General features: G+C 43.8%; 1 protein-coding gene and 1 long non-coding RNA gene across 3 annotated transcripts in view; one reads left to right on the top strand and one right to left on the bottom strand.

Annotated features, from left to right (window-relative positions):
- The window catches only part of LOC119951524, a 69,399-nt gene extending 52,738 nt beyond the window's left edge, over positions 1-16,661 (bottom strand). Inside the window, exon 1 of one of the 2 annotated variants that reach the window (XR_005457641.1) lies at positions 16,085-16,661. This is a non-coding gene — a long non-coding RNA (uncharacterized LOC119951524). Of the gene's footprint in view, positions 1-9,785; positions 9,998-16,084 lie in introns of those variants that run through there. The other variant, XR_005457642.1, reaches the window with a different exon arrangement.
- si:dkey-87k14.1 (leucine-rich repeat transmembrane protein FLRT2) overlaps positions 1-27,462 on the top strand; it is a 58,322-nt gene extending 30,860 nt beyond the window's left edge. Inside the window, exons 2-3 of the mRNA XM_038774719.1 lie at positions 20,591-20,925; positions 21,283-27,462. Of these exons, the coding sequence (XP_038630647.1) occupies positions 21,722-23,701 (1,980 nt within the window). The 5' untranslated portion in view covers positions 20,591-20,925; positions 21,283-21,721 and the 3' untranslated portion in view covers positions 23,702-27,462. The remainder of the gene's footprint in view (positions 1-20,590; positions 20,926-21,282) is intronic.
- Positions 27,463-27,969: the final 507 nt, after the last annotated feature.

The following is a 27,969-nucleotide window of genomic DNA, read 5'->3' on the forward strand; positions in this document are numbered from 1 at the left end:
AATACTTGCATAGTCACATCAGTATCCACTGCCAAAAGTTACTTATTATTTATACCCCAATGATATTAGTCTAATATGCACTGCATGTTTCATTATTTTAAGGAAGTGGCTGATTTAGAGGTGTGCCTTCATTGATTTCTTCTCATTATCAATGGCTTTCTCAACCATTAGTGTAATATTTTGCTGCTGCCGTGTTAAAACTGTAAATCAACATGACATTTATCTGTGGGAGTCTTCCTTCATGGCCAGTGGCTGGGGGATTAAATCAAATGGAAGAGATTGAAATATAATGCCTGTAAATTGGATGGAGCTGCTCAAGATGTTAATTAGAAATCTTAACTTTACTGGGAGAAATTTGCAGGGCCAAGGGGAAAGAACAGGAGGTCCGGACTAACTGGATTGCTCTTTCAAAAAGCCGTCACAGGCATGATGGGATGAATGGCTTAATGAAGCAGCTCATGCCAGCGTGGTGCATCTACACCAGGCTTGCGCTGATGTCTGATGGGAATGTGACAGCAGGTGAGAGGCAAGATATTCTGCAGCTCACCTCTGGGTTCCTCAAAGCTTTTCCCCCATCGAAAAGTCATTGAGATTAAATACTCTCCACTTGCCTGGATGAGTGGAGCTCCAACAACACTCAAAGCTCAACACCATCTTTGCAAAGCAGTCCACTGATTTGATACTCTGTCCACTACCTCAAATGCTCACTCTCCGTTACTGTCAGCAGTGCAACATCTACAAGATAGATTGCAGCCACTGTAGCACAGAAGTTAGCGCTGCTGCCTCACAGCGCCAGGGACCCGGGTTCAATTCCGGCTTGGGAGACTGTCTGTGTGGAGTTTGTGCTTTGTCCCTTGTGGTGAATTATACGCATCGTTGTATTGTGTCCTTGTGGGCTCTGCATGTGAGCCGTTGCGCGGCTCTGCCCATAGGGGAAGATGAGGAGTTTGTACTGGGCTCCACCCTTTGCTCCGCCAATGGCTCCACGCATGGCTCCTCCCACTAACCGGAAGTATAAAGTACTGCAGCCGTAAGCCTGCTCTCAGTTCCTCTGGTCTCAGGCTGGTTTAGTTGTAAGACTATTAAAACAACAGTTTACTTCAAATCGTGTGTCTTGTGAATTGATAGTGGCATCATCCCTATGTCGGCGTGGGTTTCCAACGGGTGCTCCAGTTTCCTCCCACAGTCCAAAGTTGTGCAGGTTAGGTGAATTGGCTATGATAAATTGCCCCTTAGTGTCCAAAGATACGCAGGTTAGGTGGGGTTACTGGGGAGTGAGCCTAGGTAGGGTGCTCTTTCAGACCATTGGTGCAGACTCGATGGGCTGAATGGCCTCCTTCTGCACTGTAGGAATTCTGTGGCTCAAGGCTTCTCCCGATGAATTCTTGGCACCTAAAGGCAGTAGAAGCATGAGGTTACCACCATCTGTAAAATCTTGTTCCAGATCACATACCCTTCTTCCTTGGAAATATAGTATTGTTCCTTAATCATCACTGGGTCAAAATCCTGTAATTCCTTCACTAACAGCTTTGTGGGCATACCTTGTCCTTGGAGGCGTTGGCGACCGTGTTAATTAACTGTGGTGTTTGTTAGGGTTCTGGTATCGGTGATCTAAGGCCAGAGGATTCAACTGACAATAAAGCAGGAATCCGCAGATAGTTGCTGGCTTGGGATTACCTGTTCTTGTGTTTGGCTCTGCTTCTTGCTTTTGAAAGAGGCTGCACCTTTACCCCACGGACTACAGCAGGTCAACAAGGTTGCTCAACCCTCCCCCCCAACCCCCCACCCCAAACTTTTCTCAAAGGTATTTGAGGGTGGGGAGTAAATGCTGGCCTTGCCTGTGGTAGCCATATTTTTCTTGTAATTTACAGTACTCAATTATTTTTTTCCAATCAAGGGGCAATTTAGTGTGGCCAATTTGCTTACCCTGCACACCTTTGGGGTCGTAGGGGTGAAACCCAAGCAGACTCGGGGCGAATGTGCAAACTCCACATGGACAGTGACCCGGGGCCAGGTTCGAACCCGGGTCCTCGGCGCCGTGGGGCAGCAGTGCTAACCACTGTGCCATCCGTGATAGCCATGTCTTGTGAATGAATACATTTTAGAGAAAAGAAACACCAAACACTGGCAGACTTCTGACTCCAAATTCAGCCAGGACCACCCTTCGTGTTGGCTTGCAAGAACTTGAATAGAAGGATTCCCAAACCTCAATGACAGTTCTATCTCTCAGGTTGCATTAGTCCGCCAGGCTGCCTTTTTTAATCATTGAAACAGTGCCCTGGATTCAGATAAGAAGAATTAAATAATTCCCTGATACTTTGAAGTGTGGTGTGTGAAACTTGAGATTCAAAACACTTTACAATAACATTTCCTGTGAAAACGCTTATGGCGTCATTGTTGTGTAAAAACGCACATTATATCAGTTAAAATTCATTTGATGGTATTATTTTCCAAAAGTATAGGTATGCATCCCCTTAATTAAACATTTGACGAGTTCATGCAAAGGTTAATTAACTTACTAAAGATACGGGATGATCAGTTGTCTATTTAATGATGGTTGACTATCTTTTGTTTCTTTATGCTGATTTCTATGTAGAACACAAACATTTCCATTACACAGCATGTAGCATATGAAGTGTGATGGATAAGGAGTTGTTTAAAAGTAATATTTGGGTGGATGTATGCAAACCTAGTGGTGTACGGAGGCAAGCTTTTGTCTGTTTCCATAACTAGTTATTTCTGGAACAGGTCTCTGGTCTATTGCCTGAGGCTTATAGGATGAGAGGTGCCATATCAAGCATGGCTGACCAGGAATTTCTTTCACTCTTAACCGCCAGTCATTTGCATGTTTGGAAGTATTTTCAGGTTGACTCTCAACCTGTCTGACTGCGTTATGAACGCATCTTCCTTGGCCATCGAGTCCTGGGATGGGACTCCAACGGGACTCCAACACAGAGCTCAGGCTCAGAGGCAGGAACGCTACCCACTGCCCTGTAAGACTTCAATATTGTAGTTACATATTAATAAATTACGGGGCAGCATGGTGGCGCAGTGGTTAGCACTGCTGTCTCACAAGCCGAGGTCAAAGGTTCGATCCCGGCTCTGAGTCACTGTCCGTGTGGAGTTTGCACATTCTCCCCGTGTTTGCATGGGTTTCGCCCCCACAACCCAAAGATGTGCAGGCTAGGTGGATTGGCCATGCTAAATTGGAAAAAATTAATTGGCTACTCTAAAATTTATAACAAAAAAAATTAGAATAAATAAATAAATTACCATTATTCATGGTAATTCAGAGGTGAAGTTGCACCCAGGGCTGGTTAGGGTGTGGTCATAAAGCATAGGTAGCCATTAGAAGAAACACCAATAAGAACACAAAGCTAGTGTCTTTTGCTTGGTTTCTGGAAATCAGATTAACACCACAGTTACGTAAATGTATATTTTTTTGAACATTGCTCAAATGAGAAGATTTACTGGGAGTTTTGAAGGAACAGTTAAGAAAATTCCTTGGGCTTGGATTTTGCTGAAAGGAGCAACGGAATGTACAGTTGTCCAGAGACATTTTGTGGACTTGTCGGCAAAGATTTCCGAGTTTTTCTAATGTGGTGCCCTCTACAGGAGAACTGCGGTATCTGTGAGCAGGGCAAGCAGCAGGGAGATTCTTCAATCAATCAGATTGAACATTTCTGGGAGACACGCAGACTGCAAACCAGGAAGTTATTTTTTTTATTTAGAAAAGCAAATATAAGTTACATTTGTATCACTGTACGGGAAGCGAAAAAAGATTGAGACAAACACATGGGATTAAGGGAGGAACACAAAACAGAAAATCAGAAAGCTAAATAAATGATTCCAGTTCTCATTTTTTTTTTAAATCCGCAACAATAATTTTCTTTTACAATGTGACACCACTCTCATAAAATTATTTTTTTCAGGGAGAGAGGTTTTGCAGCAATAATAATCACCACATTATGCCATTGAAAATTCAGTTACTCCTATTGAACAACCCCTAGCTTCTTAATCTGCGGGAACAGTCGATAATTAGCCTAAACTTGCACTTTTACATGGTTCTGTGTGCAGATTCCTTTGACAAAGACTTAAACAGCACCCTCTGTGGAGAAGCCAGGTAGCACTGACAGCAACATTGACTGATTTGGCAGAGGACAAAAGTTGCTGTCAGTTTTACCAGATATCACCCAGCACCAATCTCTTGCCATTATTAGTTTGGCAAAATGTGAACCATAATTGTCTTCAGAAACATAATTGTATCAACAAACATTATAGACCCAGTATCAATATTGGTTTGCATACGTCCACCCAAATATAAAGCCGGACTCCCAGCTGATCAGAATTGAAAATGCTATATCTTTGATAAGTGGGGGTCGGGGGTGGAGGAGGAGGGTTGTATATCAATATTCTGCAGCACAGTAGAAAACACTACCCAGACAGTTGTGATAATCATTTGCTGGGCATGTATTAGGATCATGTAGATTATAATGAGGTGTTATTTTTCTAAATGATCCCTTTGTTTTATTCATTTCATGCCTTTGAGCTTCAAACTAACGCAACTTCACATCAGCAGAGTGACCCTAAATCCAGCTAACAAAGCTGACCGCAATACTACACTGGTTACAAAATGACTAGCAATATCCTTTGGGTTACCATTGACCAGAAACTTATTTGGACTAGCCATATGAATACCAAGGCTGCATGAGCAGGTCAGAGGCTGTGAATCCTGCAGTGGGTAACTCACCTCCTGAGTCCCCAACGCCCGTCCATAGAAGCCATAGAATCCCTACAATGCAGGAGGAGGCCATTTGGCCCATCGAGTCTGCACATTCCCTGTGAAAGCGCACCCTACCTAAACACATTCCACCATCCAAACACTCCAATCCCACCTAACCTGCATATCTTTGGGCACAAAAGGACAATTTCAGCATGGCCTAACCATCTAACCTGTACATCTTTGGACTGTGGGTGGAAACTGGAGGAAACCCACACAGACACGGTGAGAACATGCAAACTCCACACAGTCACCTAAGGCCGGAATCGAACCTGGGTCCCTGGCACTCTGAGTCAGCAGTGCTAACTACCATAAATGAGACACACGTCAGGATTGTGGTAGAATACTCTCCTCTTGCTTGGATGAGTGCAACTTCAGCAACAGAAGAAGCTCAACAACATCCAGGACAAAGCAGCCCACTTGATTGCCAACCCGTCGAAAAACATTTGCTTCATCCACCATTGATGTACAGTGGCAGCAGAGTGTGTACCATTTACAAGAAGCATTGCAGGAACTCACCAATGCTCCTTGGACAGGTCCTTCCAAATCCATGACCACTACCATCTAAAAGGACAAGAGCAGCAGACACATGGGAACGCCACCACCTGGAAGTTTCCCTCCAAGCCACTCACCATCCGAACTTGGAAATAAATTGCCGTTCATTCACTGTCTCTGGGTCAAAATCCTGGAACTCCCTTCCTAACAGCACTATGGGTGTTCCTACACAGCAGGGACTGCAACAGTTCAAGAAGGCAACTCACCACTACCTTCTCAAGGGCAATTAGGGATGGGTAATAATTGATGGCCTAGCCAGAAAAGCCTACTTACATCCCTTGAATTAATATTAAAAAGTAAACATAAGACTAGTGTTTCACTGTGAAACATCCTCTGTTAATCCTCTATCACATGAATTTGTGGTGATTTCATGGTCTGCGTTGACTATATACTACAGTTCCTGAGTTCTTGTTTATCTTAATCAGTTTAAGTATTCACTGATTCATGTGATTGGTGGTTGGTTAAAGCTGTATTGAAATGTATATGATGAATTATGGTCTGCATTCAATCATCTTACTTTAAATTATGAATTTTTCAAAAGATACTGGCTGGGATTCCCTGACCCGGCGGCGAGTAGGAGAATCCCCGGTGGGACGCGAGAACCATGCCCCGCCGCCTCGGCGTTGGCTTCCCCATTCTCCGGCGGCAATTCTCAGGTGCCCGCGAAATGCCCGCCGCGTCGGCTGGGGGCCATTGACAACTCTCCCCCCCCCCCCCACCCGCGGCAATTCTCCAGGCCTCAATGGGCTGAGTGGCCGATGGGTTTGTCTGAGTCCTGTGGGAGTGGGTTACTTAGGTCCCACACAGCGGGAACTGGAAGGTGCGTCTGCGTCCTGGAATGGTGGTGGGGGGATCCGACCCCGGGGGGGGCCACGCCTACCGATCAGCGGGCAGGCTGGTTCCGTGGGGGCCTATTTTACTACACGCCGGGCCCCAGTAAGGCTCCGCCATATTGCCCGAGGGCCGATGCGGAGAAGGGAAACCCCGCGCATGCGTGAAAATACGGCGGCCATAGCGCACATGTGCGGAATTACGCCGGCTGTTCCAGCGCCAACCTAGCCCCCTAGGAAGGGGAGAATTCCTCACTTTCGGGGACCGCTGACGCCGGAGTGGTTGGCGCTGCTTTTCACACCGGCGTGTGGACATAGCCCCAATATTAGAGAATCCAGCCCACTAAGTTTGTCTTACCTTAAAGTAAATGTTAAACTCAATCATTTCCAGAGAATGCTCATCCATGGCCTAATTTTAATCTGCCATGGATATTCTTGTGTTCCCTAATGTACAGTGATCGGAAGTACAACGTGATTTTCGGAGATAAAACAATCCCTCCATTCGCTATTGTTAAGGGAAAGTATATTGTATTGTTCATGAATAAGAGTTTTGAATAAGTGCTGTTATCTGTTCCTATTAAATGTTTAATAAAGGCTCATCTGGTGTTCAATTCACTAATCTCCACAAAAAGTAAGATCACTTAATTGTGAGCCTGTTTTCCCAATGTCAGTGGAGGGCAAAAGGTTCACCTGAAGACTGGAACAGCTCCCTTGCTCTTTCATTAGTGACGTGGGATCTATTAGCTTCCCTTGAGACGGCAGTCTTGAATACAAACTCCTGCAAAATAAGGCATCTTCAACAGTGCCCGACTCCTTCAATGCTGTGCTGAAGAGACAGCCCACATTCTGTACTTAAATCTCTGGATTTGTTCTAAATTTGCAATAATCAGAGTTGTTCTTGGCTGTATTCATGGCTTCATTGTCGGGATTATGAACCATAAACTTTCACCTAAATTTCACCACAGGCGACCCAAAAAGATGTAAAACAGTACATAGGACTGTACATCGATTAGTCCCTTCGTCTGAGGTCACTGTCAGAATGAGAATCTCTCCTTGTGCACTGAAGATTTCTAAAATTGAGCTCAAACTCAAGTCTATAAATATTGATTATCAACATGAACTGATCTCAGCAATAAAATACTAATGGAGTTTCTTATGCTTGCTATGCTTATACTGCGCTTATATGGCTACTGGCTAACTAACTTATTATGACCTATATTTACGCATCCATGCATTATAGAGGCAAGTTTTTTTTTAAATGTCCCAAGTCAAATTTTGTTTTGAGTAATGTGCTTCAATAATGAACTCTGTAATACACAATGTTTAATGTACAAAGTAACCAGTTACATCTGTTAAAAATGTAGACATTTTGGCCAGACTATAAAATAAAGTCCAAAAATGAGAAGGGAAAAAGAACTGGCTTGACTTGTTTCTGTGTTGCTGTGCTAATTTTCCATGGAATGTTGGCTCACAAAGCACATTTATTTTATTTGAGTCAAAACTCTATGGAAACTTCTATGGGGTGGCTGCAGAAAGCAAACCAGAACTATTGATACAATCTTGCCCAGAACCTATTGCAATGAAGAGACACACCGCCCAGTCCATGATCTGATTGTTGAAAAATACAAACCTACGCCCTAATTTTTTAAAAAACAGAACCGCTGCATTGCCATGAATGGAGGAAAACAAGGACAGGAGTAGGCCGTTCATCCCTTTGACCTGTAAGGTTAAATTGTAGCTGATCTGTACCACAAACGTATATACCCAGCTTTGTTCCATATCGCTGGCACAGACATAATGGACCGAATGGCCTCCTTCGGTGTCATAGAACCACAGAATGGTTACGTTATAGAATGAAGCCACTTGGTCTCTTGTGTCTGTGCTGGCTGGAACACAGGCCATCCAGCTTAATCCCGCATTCCTACATTTGGTCTGGAGCCCTACAGGTTACAGCACTTCAGATGCACATCTAGACATCTTTAAAATTAATTATGGCTTTATAACTTCACTGCCCTTTCAGGCAGTGCGATCCAGACCTCTATAACCCCTGGGTGAAAAGACTTTTCCTAATCGCCACTCTAATCTCTCCACTAATCACTTTAAGTCTTTGCCCCTCAGTCACGAACCTCTCAGTGAAGGGAAATGGGTCTTTCCCATCTACTTTCTGCAGGTCCTTCGCAATTTTGTACATCTCAATCAAATCTCCCCTCAGCTTCCTCCGTGCTAAGGAGAACACGCCCAGCCTATTTAATCTTTCTTCATAGCTATAATTGTACAATCCTGGGCACATCTTTATAAATTTCCTCTGTACCCTCACTAGCACAATGTCATCTGTCTGTAATGAAGGGAGAATGGACAGTCTAACATGGTGGTATAATCTACTCAAGTAGATGTAAATGGGGTGGTGGGGACAATCGAGTGGGGAAATGCCATCGGTGTAAAGCCTGTTTTAGGCCTCCCGCTTGATTCTCCGCCCTCTCTGTCATTCCTGTCTCCCGAAAATGGGGGTGGAAAATTCCCCCCATCTCAATATTTTCATTGTCCCTCTGATTTTTTTCCTGGTTGCTCTCAATAGTTCTGTAGATTAGTGTTCAATTCCAGAAGATACCAGGACAAACTTGGAGTGTTGGCAATCCTAACAATCTATTTACCATTGTTATGGAGCAATGTTGGATCATTAAACTAGGGAACACGATTCAAGAATAAAAGGTCTCCCTCTTAAGACATAGATTTTGGAATTCTCTTCCTCGAGAGCAGTGGAGGCTGGGTCATTGAATTTATTCAAGGCTGAGTTAAATTGATTTTTGATAGACAAGGAAGTCTATAGTCAACACACAGGAAAGTGGAGTTGAGGCCACACAGTTAGATCAGCCATCACCTTATCGAATGGTGGGGCAAGTTCAAAGAGCCAAGTGGCCTACTCCTGCTCTGAAGTCCTATGTTCCTAATTCCTGAGAGTAGCCTTGAAGCGAGCCACATGATTTTCTCAGATTCATCTCCTCCCCCTCCAGGTGCACTCCTCAACCAAGATCAACTATCTTTAATATTTAAACACAATTAAACATGTGGTGCATTGCAAGTGCCTTCACAAAAATGTCAATCTATTGCCTACTTTTTTACAGCCTTATGCCCTATTTGTAAGCCTGTAACTCCTGACCCGATCAACTGAAATTGTTTTAAATCTCGACTAATAAAAATATTTTTATCGAGTACAAATCACAATTATCGTAAGTCTCCGTGAATTTTATTTAAATCCCAGTTATCCCCTCCCCTCCCCCTCTCTCTATCTTACATCAGTGCCTCTTGCTGGGGTAGAGTTCAATAGCTATTGGTGTGGTAGGAAATTTGTACAGGCAGTGATTTTTATGAGCCGTTGCAAATTTCCCAGTGTTCGAAGAAATTAGCCATAAATCAGGACAGACTTCTACAAACATCCAGGGAAATCGGAACAAGCATGTACAAATAAACTGCTTGTACAAATTTCCTGTCACACTGTCAGTACCTTAGCAAACGGCTTTTCTTAATGTGTGAGCACACAAGGCACTTCGTATGCATACACAGACATGCACAGACACACACACACCAGTCTGGCAGTTTAACTAGCGACACAAAATACTCACGTGTGAAGAAATCAGGCTGGATCTTCAGTAATTCACGTCCTGCTCTTACAACATCCTCACGAATAGTGTTTAACAAAAGCAACTGTACAGCAAAGAGACTGATCTATTTCTTCTTCCTCCTCCGTGGCTGAGGTATGCACAGGCCAAATGCAGAGTCCCAATTCTGCTTGATCTTTCTGTTTGTAATATGTATTTAAAATGTTTTAATAGGAAATGACAAATTTGCCCCTTGGCAGAGGAATCAGGTGTTGCACATTCACTAACAGACAAGCTAACATCATCAAAGAAATGGGCCCAGAATTTCCATGGATGATTTGCCCCGCAGAACTTCAAACAAGATCATCTGAAAGCCTTGAGTAAACAGCATAAAATCAGCACTTTTAACCATTCATGTTATTTCTCCCAGATTCCTTCCAATTTGCCTTTGGAAAACCCCATGACAATTCTGGGCAATGAGGCGCCAAAAACAGGAAAGAACCAAATCTGAGGCTGGCAATGTGTGGGGCATGAGTCGTGCATGGGCAGATAAATGGGTGACCATTTTGCCGTAGGTGGCTGTCGAGTTTTTGTTCTCGCTCTGTTTTTGCTATTCCAGAGCATATCAACAGTTTCACAAATCTCCTTTGATAAAACTGAACATGCTAATCTTTGGAATTCCAGTTTTATTGTCCAGCTGTTCTAAACTAACAGTAAAGTGACTCCGCTGTGAGATCAATATCTCAGTAAGTTCATATGCACCCACTTGGATTTGGTAGCTCAAGCAGCTTTTGTGACCTTGGGAAGGATGCTGAAAAGATCATCATTTCCTGAGCATTGCTATTCCACAGTTCCAGACGTTCCCTCACTGGGTGACCTTTTGTTGGATTTTCACGACACTCACTGATGAACACAACCTCCTTGTTGAAGCCTAATATTTTTACAGCTTGTTGCAGATGACCAGGATGTAGCCAGATGAAGCAGTGATCGGAATTTCTTTCCACATTTAATTTGCTACTGACTGAGTTATTTTACTTAAATAAATAACACCAAACAGCTTGGATGAACACCATCCATTTGGTAAAAATTAAATGCCATATGTCTTTTAAACTACGGCTCCATCTGTACATTGCTACAAACGGCAGGACTGTATTAGCACCCTCATTGGAAATAATGGTATAAATCTCTTATTGCTTTATTACGTTGAGAGTTTTGGCTCTGCTGTTTTGACTTTACGTTGAGTAATCTTTCTAATTAAACATTTCTGTGCATCACATCTGATCACTTTGCTGATTTTCTTCCACTTCATTGGCTTGGGTTCTGTACCTTTCTCCCTTCTAATTGATTACCCTTTTGTTGTGCACTAATCATATTGCCTAAGATCTTTCTTCCTCGCCACAAGGCCCTTTTCATTCACTTTCCACCAAACGACTTCACGTTCTGACAAGTAGTATGACATGCCATGACAGCTTACTGTATGCATAAAATGCAATGTTTAGCACCTAACATTTAAATAAAACTCAGCCTTACCCATAAATTGGGGCTAGTAGAACCACTCAGCTCCCTCACAAACTATCCAACACACCTTAGGTTGGCGCTAAGCATCCTAGACTTTGATGGCATCGTATGCTTGAGAAAAGCAATTAGGTGTCTTTTTTTTAGCACAAAGTTTTGTTATTTACTTATCTACGTAGCATTGTGGATAGCACAATCGCTTCACAGCTCCAGGGTCCCAGGTTCGATTCCGGCTTGGGTCACTGTCCGTGCGGAGTCTGCACATCCTCCCCGTGTGTGCGTGGGTTTCCTCCGGGTGCTCCGGTTTCCTCCCACAGTCCAAAGATGTGCAAGTTAGGTGGATTGGACATGATAAATTGCCCTTAGTGTCCAAAATTTCCCTTAGTGTTGGGTGGGGTTACTGGGTTATGGGGATAGGGTGGAGGTGTTAACCTTGGGTAGGGTACTCTTTCCAGGAGCCGGTGCAGACTCAATGGGTCGAATGGCCTCCTTCTGCACTGTAAATTCTATGATCTATGATCTACCAAAAGCCATTATGGAAGTAAAAGGCGTGAAAGGGAAGTGGGTAAAAATCTGGAAAAAGAAAGTTAACATATTAGGGAAAAAGGGTGGGAATGGGACAAAAATGAATACTGCCTAGAAAGGACTGGTACCAAATGGTGGCCTCCTGTGCTGTAAAATTCTACAATTAAAATAATTACATTTCTCAGCAATTACCACATGCACAAAAGAACTTGTATGTTTTTACATTGAACCCGTGGTGTACCTCACACATATTAGCAAAAGTCTAACCTTTTTGGACAAGTATCTAACCACAGTGGAGATTGTGAAAAGACAGACTGAAAATGACTACATTTAGTGATTTGTGAAACATAAGAGGTTGGGACAGGGATCCTCTTATTTGGCATTTAGCTGCACTCATGCAGTGGTGTTGTTGAGAGAGAGCGAGTGAATATGGCAGAAATCTAGAAACAGGTAGAGGACCAGTTGAACAAGAAGCAAGACGACAAGGGGGAAATATCCTATTTTGAGGGGTAGTGAGACAGAAATTGTTGAGGGAGTTCACTCTCCTGGAGGAGGTGGTGGAACAGAGATATCTTGTTGCACAGAAGACACCTCTGACTTTAGATGGAGCAGGTGCTCTTTGGGTTCTCTTTGGGTGCTCTTGTATAAAACAGTGTGTCTCCTAACTTACTGTGAGCAGTGCTGTTGTAGATCCACTACTTTCTTTAAACATACATATAATAGTACATTTAATTAGAGGTATGCCGTAACAAAGTTCGTCTGCCGTTAGTCATTCAGCTGCTGCAAGGCAAATTGAACTTTAAATATTGGAAACAGAATTATAATGAAAAAGTAACAGTATCAATTTTCTGTAGAGGTTATTGCTAATTCATGTACTGCTATAGTAGTCACAAAGTAAAATGAGCTATGTGATAAATGAGTATTTAATACCTTGAAATTATGCCATGTGAATATTAGCTTACGGGTCTTAACACATTCATAAAAATTCCTTTGTTCACTGTTTCAATAGCGAGGTTAGTCAGTTTTAAACTGGTTTTGGCCCCAGACGTAGAAATTTTGTGCAAATGCCTTGTGTTTGCACGTTGAAATTTGCACAGCACAATTACAAGGCCTGAATCTCGCCAATTTGGTACAATATCAGATCAATCTAAGCCAGGGTTTGCTTCATCCTTGACTTTTGCAAGGCTGTATAAAGGGAAGGAAATTTTCTGTCTCCCAGACTGATATTGTAATCATGAAATACTCACTGATTATACCATAAACAACCACTCTAACCCCTGTTCGAAAATTCATGCAACGTTAGTGACATTAGCAGCATTAGTGACGTTAGTGACAGTAGTAGCAGGACTGACATCCAGAGTAGGAATATAAAAGGAAATGTGAAACCTGAGGACAAAATGCACAACACATAAAGAATGAGCAATATAAACAGTACAATTAAAATGAAAAACTGACAGTGATCCCTTCCATTTAGCTCCAAGCTCTAAACTAAATTGTGTTTCAGAGTTAAATGGTTGACCTGAGAAAACATCTGACAGCGTTGATTCTGAAAGTTGCAAATTGCTCAGACATCCGTTCTTGGGGAAAAGGGCTTGAGAATATATAATGATTATGGATATCGAGGTGCAGAACCTTAAGCTGTCAACATGAAAATATATTGGGCATCACATGATCATGACATGACGGCATTCAGAAGGCAATATGAAAAGTTAGCACTTTGCTCGAAACGTCACTGTTCATGTATTTCTCTAAATGTCATTCCAAATGCAGGGACATTACTGTATTCTGTACTCCACCAGCGGTTGTCAGCTTCTACCACCATGTCTGTGCCCGCTGTGACTCCTACTTTAAATTCTTCCATGCTCTCTCCATGTTTTCAAAAGCCATCAAAAAGCTCTCTCCAACTAACTTTTAGTGACAACTTAGGTTCCCTCCCACCACCCACCCCTTCCCCGAGTTGCTTTCCCTCTCCTGTGTACAGGACCGGGAGGTGATTTCCCACTGAACTGAAAAATGCAAATTACTGATGTTTTGCTGAGGTGACGAGTGGCTGAAGCTTTTTCAAACTAATTAAAATGCTTGCTTCGATACAATTTTCTTTTAACTCCTGAGAGTGTTTAAAGTGACGTTTCAGGTTTTTCAGAAGAATACTATTTCTAAAGGACTGGGTGTACGGGTAAACGGATCAAGGTGGACTCATTATTTTCCTTGATATTATACAGTATTTATTCCTGATCTCGAACCTGCTGCGCAGGGCATAATTTCAAAATTTGCACATGATACAAAAAGTGGAAGTATAGTGAATCATGAGTATAATGTAGAACTTCAAATGGACATGGAATGGACGGACAAGTGGCAGACAAAATTTAATGCAGAGGTTATGAGGTGATTAATTTTGGGAAGGGGAATGCAGAGATAGCATAAAGCGTATGGTTCTAAAGGTGCAGAGGGACACAGATGTATATGTGCGTAAATCATTGAAGTTGGCAGGACACGTTGGGGGATCTCCTCAATGCTCACCCTGAAAAGCATCTGGATGATTCACCTTCCAGCCTGGTTGGCATGTGAAGAGACAGGGGCCGCAGCCAGCTAACCTACTGTCCAAGTTAGAACAAATACGTTTAATTCCTGGACAAAATGGTTGCCCTTAACTAGCAGGAAACAATCACGGTGGTTGCATGAACAGAACCAGATTAAAAGATTGGGGAGGATAAGATTAACCATCACCAGTCCTGGTGAGATTTTATTTGAAGTAGATACCACTGTGTCTGTGCCCAGAAATTTAAGTTATCATTTTCAAATATGACTTCCTTTTCACTGAAAAAGGGCAGCACGGTAGCATGGTGGTTAGCATAAATGCTTCACAGCTCCAGGGTCCCAGGTTCGGTTCCCGGCTGGGTCACTGTCTGTGCGGAGTCTGCACGTCCTCCCCGTGTGTGCGTGGGTTTCCTCCGGGTGCTCCGGTTTCCTCCCACAGTCCAAAGATGTGCGGGTTAGGTGGATTGGCCATGCTAAATTGCCCATAGTGTCCTAAAAAGTAAGGTGGGGGGGGGTTGTTGGGTTACGGGTATAGGGTGGATACATGGGTTTGAGTAGGGTGATCATTGCTCGGCACAACATCGAGAGCCGAAGGGCCTGTTCTGTGCTGTACTGTTCTATGTTCTATGTTCTACGTTGAGAGCGCTTTTAATAAAGCATATAGCATCCTGGACTTAATCAATAAAGTTGTAGAGTACAAAAGCAATGAAGCTATGATAGTCTGTATAAAATCCTGGTTTGGCCTCAGTTAGATTATCGTCCAGTTCTGGGCACCACGCTTGAGAAACTATGGGAAAGCATTAGCGAGGGTGCAGAAAAAACTCACATGAATAGTTCCAGCAAAAAGGAACTTCAGTTATCTGGAAAGATTGGGGAAATTGGGATTGTTTTCATTGGAAATGGTTGAGTGAAGGTTGGATAGAGATGTACAAAATCAAGAGGAATTTGGACAGGGGCGATAGGGAGAAATTGTTCCTGTTGGTGGAAGGGTCAGTAACAAGGAGACATAGATCTAAGATTCTCAGCAAGGAATCCTTTTTCACAATCAGTGGTCAGGACCTGAAATGCATGGCCTGAGAAAGTGGTGGAGGCAGGGTCAGTTTAGGCTTTCAAAATGGAATTGGATCATAACCTGAAGAAGACAACTTTATCAGTCTATGGAAAAAGACAGGGGAGTGGCACAAGGTAAATTGCTCCTTCAGAGGGCCAGCACAGGGATAGAATCCCAACAGTGCAGGATTGCCATTCGGCCCATCAAGTCTGCACCCACCCTATGAAAGAGCACCCTACCTACGTCCACCTAACCTGCACATCTTTGGACTGTGGGAGGAAACCAGAGCACCCGGAGGAAACCCACGCAGACACGGGGAGGAAGTGTAATCTCCACCGAGGCTGGAATCAAACATGGATCCCTGGTGCTTGAGGCAGCTGTGTTAACCATTGTGCCACCATACCATATGATGGGCTGAATGGCCATCTTCTGTGCTATAACAATTCTATGACTAGAGGTTCGAGTAAATCCAAAGAATTATTTAGAAGATTCCATGAAGCTTTTACTTCTGACCTGATCTATCTACCTGGCTATCGAGACTGTGCAGCATTGCGAGGCTGTAAGGTCTCTGTGAACCACCGTATCTCATTATTGCTCTTATGCACATGCACACTTTTGGGTGCTTATCCAAGTTTGGACCTCTCTGTCCCACCCGCTAATCTATACCAGCCATGCCTCAGTGGTTGGCACTCACCTGAGTCATATGGTTGTGGGTTCAAGTCTCACTCCAGAAACATCACAAATCCAGATTAACAGCCAGTCCAATATTGCGGGAGTGCCACACTGCTCAAGGTGGCATATTTTGGCTAAGATGTTCAACTGACTCATATCTGCCTTTTCCGAATGGCATAAATGCTCCAATGACATGATTTTGAAGAATAGCTGATACTTATCACTCCATGATCATCAATAAAAAAGGTTTATCTGTCATTGTTACATTGCTGCTTCTTGGTATTTGTAGTGTGTAAGCAGGCTGTCACACATGCCTGCATTACTATTGGAGTACACTTCAAAATTTACTAAATTGGTTGTAAAGCACCTTGGGATGTCCTGAAGTCACGAACAGGTGCTAAACAAATGGAAGTTTGTTCGTACACATGGTTCCATACTCTGAAATGGTGACTGTTCGAATGGTTGGGTGATGGCTCCTGTTGTGTGTCACTGCTCTCATTGTCATCATAAATACTTCTTGAAAGCTGGTTGCAGCTGCTGGAGCTAAAATGCAAACAAAAAAAAGGGACTTAGTGGCAGAGATGGACGGTTAGTTTCTGAATGTAGCAGCAAACCTGTTGCAATGACAGTCCTGGTTCAGTTTGTAACTCTGCTGCCCCCTGAGTCAGAAGGTCATGGGTTCAAATCCCACGCTGGACTTCAGCACAAAAATCAGGACTGACGTCTAGTGCGGTACTGAGTGAGTGCTACACTGGCACGAGATGCCATCGTTCAAATGAGACATTGAACTGTGATCCTGTAAAAGATCCCATAGCACTATTTCAAGCAGTAGGGAAGTGTTCTGGTGTTCTGCCAATATTTATCCCTCAACCAATATCATTAAAACAAATTATCTGGTCATTAACACATTCCTGTTTGTCGGAGCTGGCTGTGCACAAATTAGTCTGTGTTTCCTGTATTACAGCAGTGAATACACTTTGAAAGTACTTCATGGGTTGTAAAGCATATGGCAATGTCCCAAGGTTATGAAAGTCACCATAGAAATGCTGTTTTTTTTTTAATTTTTGCATCACATGGGAGGTTGGTATTGAAGGAGGGAATGATGGTTTCAACCCTTTCAAAGCTTCTCCATGCCAGATGCCTATCACACGGCAGCACAGTGGTTAGCCATTTTGCCATTTTGCTTTACAGCGCCAGGGACCTAGGTTCGATTCCCAGCTTGGGTCACTGTCTGTGCGGAGTCTGTACGTTCACCCAGTGTCTGCGTGGGTTTCCTCTGGGTGCTCTGGTTTCCTCCCACAAGTCCCGAAAGACGTGCTGTTAGGTCATTTGGACATTCTGAATTCTCCCTCTGCCTACCGGAACAGGTGCCAGAGTGTGACGACTGGGGGATTTTCACAGTAACGTCATTGCAGAGTTAATGTAAGCCCACTTGTGACACTAATAAAGACTTATTATTTAGGTGGGAACAGTTCACGAATGGTGAGGTTCTCCTTTTCCTGGGGCTGCTTACTCCCTATTGTGATAAGAAAACATATACACTATCTCCAAAAAGGCAGTGTGTTCCGTGTTGGAGGTGCGAGAGAAGCTGATTGTCAGGGTGAAACAGTATTACCGGTGCGGGAAAATTGGGAGCGGTGTGAGGAAGGACCAACCAGAAAGAGTATCAGATGCAGAGGACTGTCAGAGATATTAAGAAGATGGAGAGAAATCTGCCACAGTGGTTGTAGCAGCAGTAATGGGAATATGGGAGGGGGCCGAGTGGGATAGAGCGGTCTGAACTTGGATATGCATCCAAAAATGCGTGCATGTGCATTGGAAGAGATATGGCGGTTCAGGGAGACCTTTCATCCTGCACATGCTGGATAGCCAGGCAGCTGAGACGGATCAGAGGTAAAGGAAACTTCAAAATAATCCTTTGGATTTTCTCAAACCTCTAATCATAGAGTGCGTACTGGGGCAAGACGTAATGAATAATGGGCAAAGTAGTGAATAGTTATCGAGTTAGGAGGCTTACCTTTGCTCACCTGGTGAGATCATTACATTTCTGGGGATGGGTCCCCACATGCCTGCTCACCCCAGTCAGGTCCACCAACCCTGAGGGAAGGACCTACCACCAGCCTGTGAAGGTTAGGGATAGCCTTCCCCACATGTAGCAAAAGTCACATCTGTGGCAGGATACTCTATTCAACCCTCAAAAAAAAGTGGCTGCAAGGCCGGGGAGTTGAAATGTCCACGAAAAAAAAGAAAGAAACAAACAAACCAGATCCCTGAAACTGAAAAGCAAACTTCCTCTTTTTTGTTCCCCCCGCAACCAAAATGCGCCCTCCGCATTTAGAGAGCCGAGTACCTGTGTGTGTGTGTGTGTGTGTGTGTATGGGGGGGGGGGGGGGGGGGGTCCGTTCGTTAACCCATCGCTCGGGATGTTTGATGGGCTCTCGGCGCAGGCAGCTGGGTGGAGCAGCCAACTCCAGCCACACAGTAATAACGGTGACCCTCAGTGAGCAGACACTGCAGCCTTCTTGGCGCCGGGCAGATGTGTTTGTATTTCTGGGGGGGGGGGGATCGGATCAGTTGAGCAGTCCGCGGAACATCTTTACAGAACAACATCTTTATCCAGTATCGGTGTTAATTCATACTCATTGAGAACTGGGGTGTTTCAAAGTGCTTTATCTTTCTTTCTCTGTGTGCAACATGTCAATGTATCTTTTTGTGTCTTTGGTTGGACGGTGAGATTAAAATCATTACGACAGCTGCGGTTTGCACCCCCCACCATCCCCACTAATGCCTGCTCACCGCTCCTGCAGCAACAGGGCTGCCTCTGCCTGTGTCGCACTGCCACCTCGCTCCAACCTACCGCAGTGCAGACACACACAGTCTGTAATCTCGCCTCTCTGAAACAGCACTTGCTAACTAACGGCGGGAGCGGAGCGCACGTTAACCACCTCCCCCCCCCCCCCCCCCCAGCTGCCCTGACAGGCTTTTTCTCTGCCTTTTTTTTTTAAGAAAGAGAATTAACCCCCACCCCAACCCAATCTCACCCTTTGGCTGCATTTTCCACCGGACCACACTTTGATCTTTCCCTCACCTACAGCAGACACAGAATCCTTAACCGAGATCCCCGGATCCCCCCTCCCCCCCCCCCCCCCCCCCCCCCTTGTCTATTATCTGGAGAGAAACAGCTCTCGGGAATCTCCACCCCGGGAGGACAGCAGCTCACTCCCCCAGTCCATCGGCGCATCTTCAGGCGTTCGCCGCCAAGCCATGAGTGGAAAGTTGCTGCAAACTGTGCATGTGTGAGGGTGCATTCTGAAATGCGCACTGACCGTGCAGATCCGAGGACTTAAATCCTCCCCTCCCCGCTTGAATGGAATTTAAAACATCTCAATAGACACTTTTAAAGGAACCAACACGCGAGAGAGAGAGAAAGAAAAACAAGGAACCCCTCTCTATCAATCCCGGCCGAATGATCGTCTGACATCGAATTATTTGCAAACACGACTCCCTGTCACCGCGCCAAAAGGGACAGGCAATCAGGGCATTATTATTCCTGGAGGAAATGTTCGATATATTTTTTTTGTCTTTTCCACCATTTCGGGCCGCATAGAACGGGCAAGTCTTATCGTGTATATATTTTTTTTAAAGAAAGAAGGACCCGCTTAAGATGGTTCATTCGATCGCAAAGTAAATTGTTTGGAAGGTTTGAGAGTGACACTTGCCTCCCTCAGGTTGGAATCGGTCGAAGCCCGGACGCCCTCTGTTGAATAATGATCAGCGATTGATAAAGGGGGGCATCGATCGTCGAATTGATCAACTTTCTCCCCCCAACCACCACCTTATAAAGGCGAGCGTCCCTCTAATACTTTCGTTTGCTGTCAGTTCCGAGATTGTGGCTGACTGCTGAGGAAACCTTGCCTCGCTGTTAATTTTTTAATATATATATATACAAACTTAACAGTAACCCCCCGACCCCAATTTTTCTCAAGTCCCATCAGCAATTTGACTGCTGAAGGTCGGGGGGGGGGGGGGGGGCTTTACTGCCCCTCCTCCACCCAGAGGAAATTTGGGGTGGGGTGGTGTAGGTGAAATAAAAATTGTTCATCGAACAACTCCACAGTTTGTCACACACACAGAGAAAGGAGCGGACAGCGACGTGCTGAGGAGCTCCAGCGTCCAGTCCTGCCAGCTTGGGGAGAGGTGGGGGGGGGGGGGGAGAGCTTTTGTTGCTGGAGCGGAGAAACCTTCTTCAAATGGAAGGTGGGAGGGAGGAAAGAGAGAGAGGGGAGGGTCTCTGAGAGAGAGAAATCGCTGTCAGCCGAATTCATTACTGTAAACATCTCCCAGGGGTTTTGAGAGGGAAGGGAAGACTTACATTTGCAATAAACAGTCTGATCAGACGCATCATTACTGGCATATCAGTGTGCGCACCCAGGAATTCAGGCTGGGGCGCGGGAAGAGTGTTAAAGTGGTCGAGGCTCTTGTCTTTTTAATCACTGGGTGCCTAACGTACACATCCTCTCCTCCCCAGAAGAGGAACCGCGGCAGAGGCGGCAGCACTTGAGGGGCTCCGGTGCTCTGAGAGAGCGAGAAGAGACAGACAGACAGACAGAGAGGTGGGGGGGGGGGGGGGGGGAGTGAACGCATGGCCGGAATGGTGAAGCAGAGCCCTCCGCTGGGCTAAGCAGAGAGACGTTTGTTCAGTGATGACAGAAGCCGAGTGGAGAACAAGTCAGCCTCCCCCCAAACTACTGGGACCGTGCCACACTGGCTCAGAATCCAGGGCTAACCACCAGACCAGGAAAATCGTGAAGAGGACGAAAGGCAGAGTATGGCCGAGGCACAGTATCGGACAGCAATGTGAAGGTAGTTAAAATTCTGTTTCTTACAGCAAACCGTTAGGATTTTATATTGCAACATATTTTTTTTTTAATTATCTGGTGCTAACATTCATCACTGATAATAATCTCAATCGCCACTGCTTAAATCTTAGCCAGTCTCGGGGTTGATGTTTTTTTTTCTCTCTCTCCTCAACTAGCTTTTTAATACTCTTATTTTTATTAACTGGAATGAAGTAAGCTGAAGGCAGTTAATGGTATACTGACAGCCCATAGATTTCTCCAGCAGAGGCAGCTCTAGGTTTGAAAAATGCAGCTCCCAGAGTATGTGAATCCAAATGAACTGTTCATTTATTTCTTGTGTGTGTTTTCTTTAATGGAATAGGATTCTAGATGTGCAAGGCGAGCTGCGATGAAACCCCTTTCTGACTTGGAGCAGCAGCGTGTGACGAAGGGACTCCAGATTTAATAAACCCACCGAATGCTGCTTGGGCTGCCTGCGTGCATTTATATGTGCAATTCCAAATTGCCAATCTCCAGCGAAAGCAGAATGTGATGTGCTTTGGTCCTTGCCAAGTGTCCTCGTTTAGATGGAAGAATTTTCAGAGCACGGCTCTGGTTAACAAATCGCTGCTTCCACTATTAAATCATTTTTAAAAAGCCACAGACTAGGATTATTCTCACCAGGCACATGTACTGTCCCCTCTCCCAAGTGTTTGGACGAAGCAAATACCGGCTTTCCATTCACAGGAGCTGCCCCTGGCATTGTGGATTTTTTAACCGCCTGCTGTTTTACAATTAGAATTCCTTAATTGTTAAGAGTGATGGGAATGTCACGGACCAGAGACTGTTTCATGGACTGGATTACTTTATTGCAGTTATGGATTATGTTTCTATTGGGACTGTGTGCGCCAGTAACTGAGGCGGATTTTTGTCCTTCGGAGTGTCGTTGTGATAATAAATTTGTTTACTGTAATGACCGTGGCTTGACATCAGTGCCTACTGGGATACCAGAGGGCGCCGCTATTCTCTACCTCCAAAACAACGCTATCAACAATGCTGGATTTCCTCTTGACTTGCGAAATGTGCTCTCTGTTCAGACTGTATACTTGTACGGCAATGAGCTGGATGAGTTCCCTGTAAACCTACCAAAAAACATGAAGGAACTCCACTTGCAGGAGAATAATATCCAGACTGTCTCCAAGGAAGCTATTGGCCAGTTGCAGAAACTCGAAAAGCTACATCTGGATGACAATTCCATCTCCACTGTTGGCATTGAAGATGGTGCTTTCCGTGAAGCCACCAACCTCAAGCTGCTATTCTTATCCAGGAACCATCTCAGCAGTGTGCCCATTGGGTTACCACTCGGGCTGGAGGAGCTACGGCTGGACGAGAACCGGATCTCTACTGTGTTGGAGTTGGCCTTCCGGAACCTGACCAATCTCCAGCGCTTGGTGTTGGACGGGAACCTACTGACTGATGGAGGGATTGCCGAGGGAGCGCTGGAGCAGCTGATGAAGTTAACCGAGTTCTCGCTGGTGCGGAATTCTCTCACCGTGCCCCCGCCGAACATTCCAGGTGGCAACTTGGTGAAGCTCAATTTGCAGGAGAATCAGATCAACCGGATTCCAGTCACTGCCTTCACTCAGCTGAAGCGGCTCGAAAAGCTGGATCTTTCTGGCAACCAGCTCCGTATGCTGCTGAAAGGAGTGTTCGATGGCATGACCAGCTTGAAGCAGATTCTTCTGAGGAATAATCCGTGGTATTGCGACTGTAACATAAAATGGGTGACAAAATGGCTGCAGTCACTTTCGTTTTCCATAAACGTGCGTGGGCTGATGTGTCAGGGACCTGATAAAGTCAGAGGAATGGCGATAAGGGATCTGAATATAAATCTAGTATCCTGCCCAATTACCACTCCTGCTCCTCACGGCACACCCATCCCCCCTGCCCTCTTGCCATCTGACATGGTGACTGACATCTCCACCACTTTTGACCCTGCGACCAACACCTCCATTCTCCCCTTCGCACCGGGGCCAACCTCTCTGGTACCTACAGGGGACAAAGAATTCACGGACTCTTTGCCAGTTGGCCAACTGCGACTCAGTGTTCAGTTCGTGAATGACAGCTGCATTCAAATCAGTTGGCTGGCCATCTTTGCAGTGACCAAGTACAGGATCACGTGGGTGAAACTAGGTCACAGTTTAGTCGGTGGCATTATGAACGAGAGGATAGTTAGTGGAGACACAGAGCAGCTGAGCTTGCTGAATCTGGAACCCAAATCGACCTACAGGATTTGCATGGTGCTGCTGGATGCCTCAAATAGCTTTCACCCCGAGGATGATACAGTTTGCTCAGAAGCCACCACTAAGCCGTCGTCTTTTAATACGAACATGGCCTCGAGTCCCGAGCAGGCGACCCAGCAGGACCTGAGCTCCCCTTTACTGCTGGCAGGCCTGATAGGGGGAGCAGTGATTCTCGTACTGGTGGCGCTGCTCAGCATTTTCTGCTGGCATATGCACAAAAAGGGGAAATACAATTCACATTCATGGAAGTACAATCGAGGACGAAGGAAAGACGATTACTGTGAAGCTGGCACTAAAAAGGACAACTCAATTCTTGAAATAACTGAGTCCAGTTTTCACATAGTCTCATTAAATAATGAACAAATGCTTAAGGAGGATTTTAGACTGCAGTCAGTATACCCTCCAAATGGAGCGATTAACTTTACGGACTGCCACACCAGAAGCAACAGCAGATACTGTACGAGTCAGGCTCCAGATTTGGAACAATGTCATACATGACCAAGCAGTACATAGACTCTGCAGTTATAGGACTTTCTAGAATATATTTGTGAAATATTGTCCTGACAGATTGCGTCTGCCTACTGTGTAATTTATACAGTGTAAAAAAAAATTGCTATCTTTTCTATTACAAAAAAATAAGTAGCAACAATTTTGTAATGCAGTCAAGTGGTTTAAAAAAGAGATTAAGTAAGCTGTATAGTTGCTGCTGTACAATCAAGGCCTATGTTCATAAAGGATTTTTTTTTTAAACGTTTGACAGCATTTAATGACGTAGTTTCACAGTCGGGGTTTAAAACATCTTCTGAACAGTTCCACTGGCACCTAATTTAGAAACCAACAAAGACTTGACAGTCAATCTGATCTTCCAAGGCCGTCCTTCCGTAATGCTTGCTCACCTTCCTGTCTTGAAATTGCTGTGCCAGTTTTACCTTGCTCCTCCTGCCCATAGCGAGCCGTGAGCCTATTAAGTGAAGCAAACGGCTTCAGAGGACACTCCATCCGAGCCCAACATTGGCCTTTTTTCCAGCAGTGGGTCACTACATAGCAATCAGACGTGATAACTTTTGATTCTTTCTTTCCCACACACAACACACACCCCCACCGCCTCCAACCCCAATCTGTAGCCCAGGGCATTGCAAACAGTTTTAACATCCAAATATTCAGCTAGCACCAACAAATTCAGCTGGAACTGGAAGTTGAATCCGGTACCCTACGTTCACCATTGCTGGAAACCACATCACACATCTTTTTCATGACCCTTTTCAGGAGCTTAATTTGATCCTTCAGTCGACTGTTCAGAACTTTCACTTTATTGTATGTACAATATAATTTAATATGCTTCTAGCAGAGCCTCTTTAAAACTCTACTTAAACTCCGACCTTCCCTTTTATTCAATGCTATGATTAGATTTCCCCCAACAATAAGATCAATTAAGTTTTCTAGAATTTGAACTGCAATAGTCAATATTTAATATATTTGAAGAGCCTGGTGGTTTCATAGTAATGAGGTCAGAATCCATGGGGAATTTACTGCAGTCACATTTTGTGCACATTGTCGATTAACAGAAAACAAATAAGGTTTATTCTCAAACAACGTGGTAATTAATTCAAAGGGTACATACTTCTCATTGTTGATTTGTTAAACCTTTGCAGATCTTTTTTTGAGACTGAGACGTTTTCAGGAACACTTTAATAAGATTAACAGCACTTTGGCCCAGAGCGAAGCAAACCATGCTAACAGTGAAGCATTAGGATGGCAACTCGCTGACCAATTCGGAGCCGGTGAAACTAATTGTATGATAAAATCACATCAGCATTCCATAGGGTGCCCATAGATAATATTTACATTTGCATCTCCTCCATTCAAATGGAAGCCATTTCTTACATTTCACCCTTGCCGCACAAATGAATGGGCCACAATTGGGGCATTGAATAATAATTATCACCAGATATTCAATTGATTGTTGGGACAATTGCTTAAGTGCTCAGCTACATCACAGTTTGACAAAAATGGCATTGTGTCTTAGTTTAGCGTGCAGACGCTGGGTGGGATACCCCATTCCGCTGGCTGCGCACCTACATCTGCGGGTTACCCGGTGGCGTGGGGTGGCCACAATGGCAAATCCCATTGGCAGGTGGCGGGAATGGAGAATCCCGCTGACGATGAGGGCACGCTGCCAAGGTACTGCAGAATCCCGCTCGATATTCTTCACACAAACATATTGCTGTCATTCTCAACAAATCTTACTCAGATAATTCAGCTTGGCTAGTTTGTTGCTGATACCTTTATATTCTAAACTTGAGGCATTTCTGTATTTTTCCCTTTCTCTCTGTCTATCTCCCTGTGCCTTCCATGCCACGAGCAAGATGTCCTGTTTCCTTACCCCCACCGGACTTCTACCAATGCTGTTGGCAGCCTGAGGGGAGGGTGTAAACTCCACCATGGCATGACCAAGATCAGGAACTCGCCATGCATAAGCACAATCTCAGCCATGTACAATTCTATGGTGTCACCACCAGAGCGCCCAACACCTCAGACTGTGTGCCACAGTTTCCTGTTTAATTGACATGAAGGACAGCTCGTTAACTGAAGAAATGTGACTCCATTTTAATATTAAGAGCACTGCATTAACAGTATTCTGTACAATGTATGAATGATAACAATATTCTGTAGAGTGCTGAAAGATAAAATATTCGCACAGTACCTTATCCTGGACATTCTGATGTTAATGAAAGCTAAAGAATTAGCAGTTCACTTAAGTTTCTGAAGATCATCTGTTTAATTGGTTCAATCTGATGAATCCACACAAACATTGACCCCATTGAGATGTTCATTTTCTGTATCTTCCATTTGGCAGCGACAGTTTTGAAGTTGAGCCAGTTTTGGGAATGAGCAATACTGGTAAATAGGCATTACATCGAAGGTGAACAGAACAATAACAAACATCCAGATTCATTTTTGTAAAAAGAAAATGCCTACAGCAAAGAATGCATTAAAATGTATTAAAATCAACAACTACTTTTGTAATACAGATGTCAGAACATGTTTGTGCAAATGACAGTGGCATTTTAGTTTAACTTTTTTTCTTTTTGTTCCAAATTTTCCATCGTGCAAGGAACCAAAGTTCATTATCTTGCGCCCTTTTGGTGTATCATGTATGTGCCTTGAATTTAAATCATAATGTTAAGTTCTTTAAACCTCCTGATTTTCCCCACCCCCAGCCTTTTATTTTGCAGAGAATGTAAGAATACATTAAAGAAACAAAGCTTTTGTGAAACAATAAACAGCTATGAGAATTGAATATTTCAACAAAAAAAATCATGTGAATCATTTTGATTTCAGGTAAAGATAACCCTGTGACCTTTATGTTTGTGCAGTCTTGCAGTTGTTCTCTTTGGTTCTGAGTTGTTACGGAAGTTGTGACTTAGCGACCGCTTTTTACCATTTTAAAGTACTTCTAGAAAAAAAAGACTAAAACAATTGTGTTTTTTTTAATGAGAACTAGTACATTTTTGTAGTAATTTAAACAAATACAGTGACCAAGCAATTTGTTTGTGGAAGTAAACCTTTGTGGACCAGCACACAATAACCCCTGATCTGGTTATTTATTCCCCTTTTAAAATAAAAATCACCTGAGCATTTATTAAATTGGAGTGTTACCGTATACAGTGCAGCACATTCCTTCAGATCCAACATGTAAGGACCTGTTACCATAATTGACAACCAGTTAATCCTTATTTTCTAACAGATCAATGCACTGCTAGCTTTTTATTTTTTTACGTAGCTGCTTCAAAGCCAATGTTGTGATAAAAATAAATCCTTTAAAAATATTTTTTCTACTGCAAAAGTGAATTGAAAAATAACACATTTTTTTTTACAATGGGTGAAAGAAACATACATATCTGAACACAGAGGGAGTTAAAGGGAGCAAGGTCACTTGTGCTCAGCATTACTGTTTAGCCTTATCTAGAGCAGAAAATCTCACGTTGAAAGTTCAACAGTGCGTTTTATGTTTTGTATATATTTTTGTCTTGTCAAGGTGGGAGAAAGAAATCTCATGCTTTATATATAAAATGGCTACTTGATGTAACTTATAATAATGCACAGATATACTTGTTATACTGACAGGTTGCAGATTCCAGAGATACTCTGTACCTCACTTGCATATTCCTTACTTTAAACAAATTCTCTGTATTTCTAAAACAGTGTTTGAAGGATGTCCATAACCAAAATACAAAATAAAGTATGGTCACAACATATACAGTGCTGGCATTAGAAACAGCTTTATGTTATTTGGAATGAGCGGGAGCTACTGAATGGGTCAGGCTCGCAAATCTTTGCTTGCATCCTAATCAGAAACTAGCAATTTCATTGCCACTAGAAATCGGGTGTGAAGTGGAGCAGCAAATCTTACTGTGCAATAATTATAGGGCTACATGGGAATTGCGGATGCTGCTACACCAGGGGTGACTTGCCCGATAAAATTTAGTACAAGACAAGTCTGATTTAGTACAGACAAGTCTGATAAAGAGCTTCAGTTTGCATCTTCACCTGCAAAAGCAAAGTCCCCCTGATGTTTGTGTCTTGTCCAAAGACAGAAGACTGAATTGTTACCTGTGCTCATCCACCAACGAACATGTATTTTTATATTCTGTCTGCATAATTCGATGACCTCAGATCACAATTATTTCACTCACTCCCTGCAGTGCTGGCCCTGGGTTTGTGATAGAGCCTTGCATTTGCCTAGGACTTCGGAGTGCCTTTGA

This window comes from Scyliorhinus canicula, chromosome 2 (assembly GCF_902713615.1).
Source record: "Scyliorhinus canicula chromosome 2, sScyCan1.1, whole genome shotgun sequence".
In the NCBI taxonomy this organism is placed as follows: Eukaryota; Metazoa; Chordata; class Chondrichthyes; order Carcharhiniformes; family Scyliorhinidae; genus Scyliorhinus; species Scyliorhinus canicula.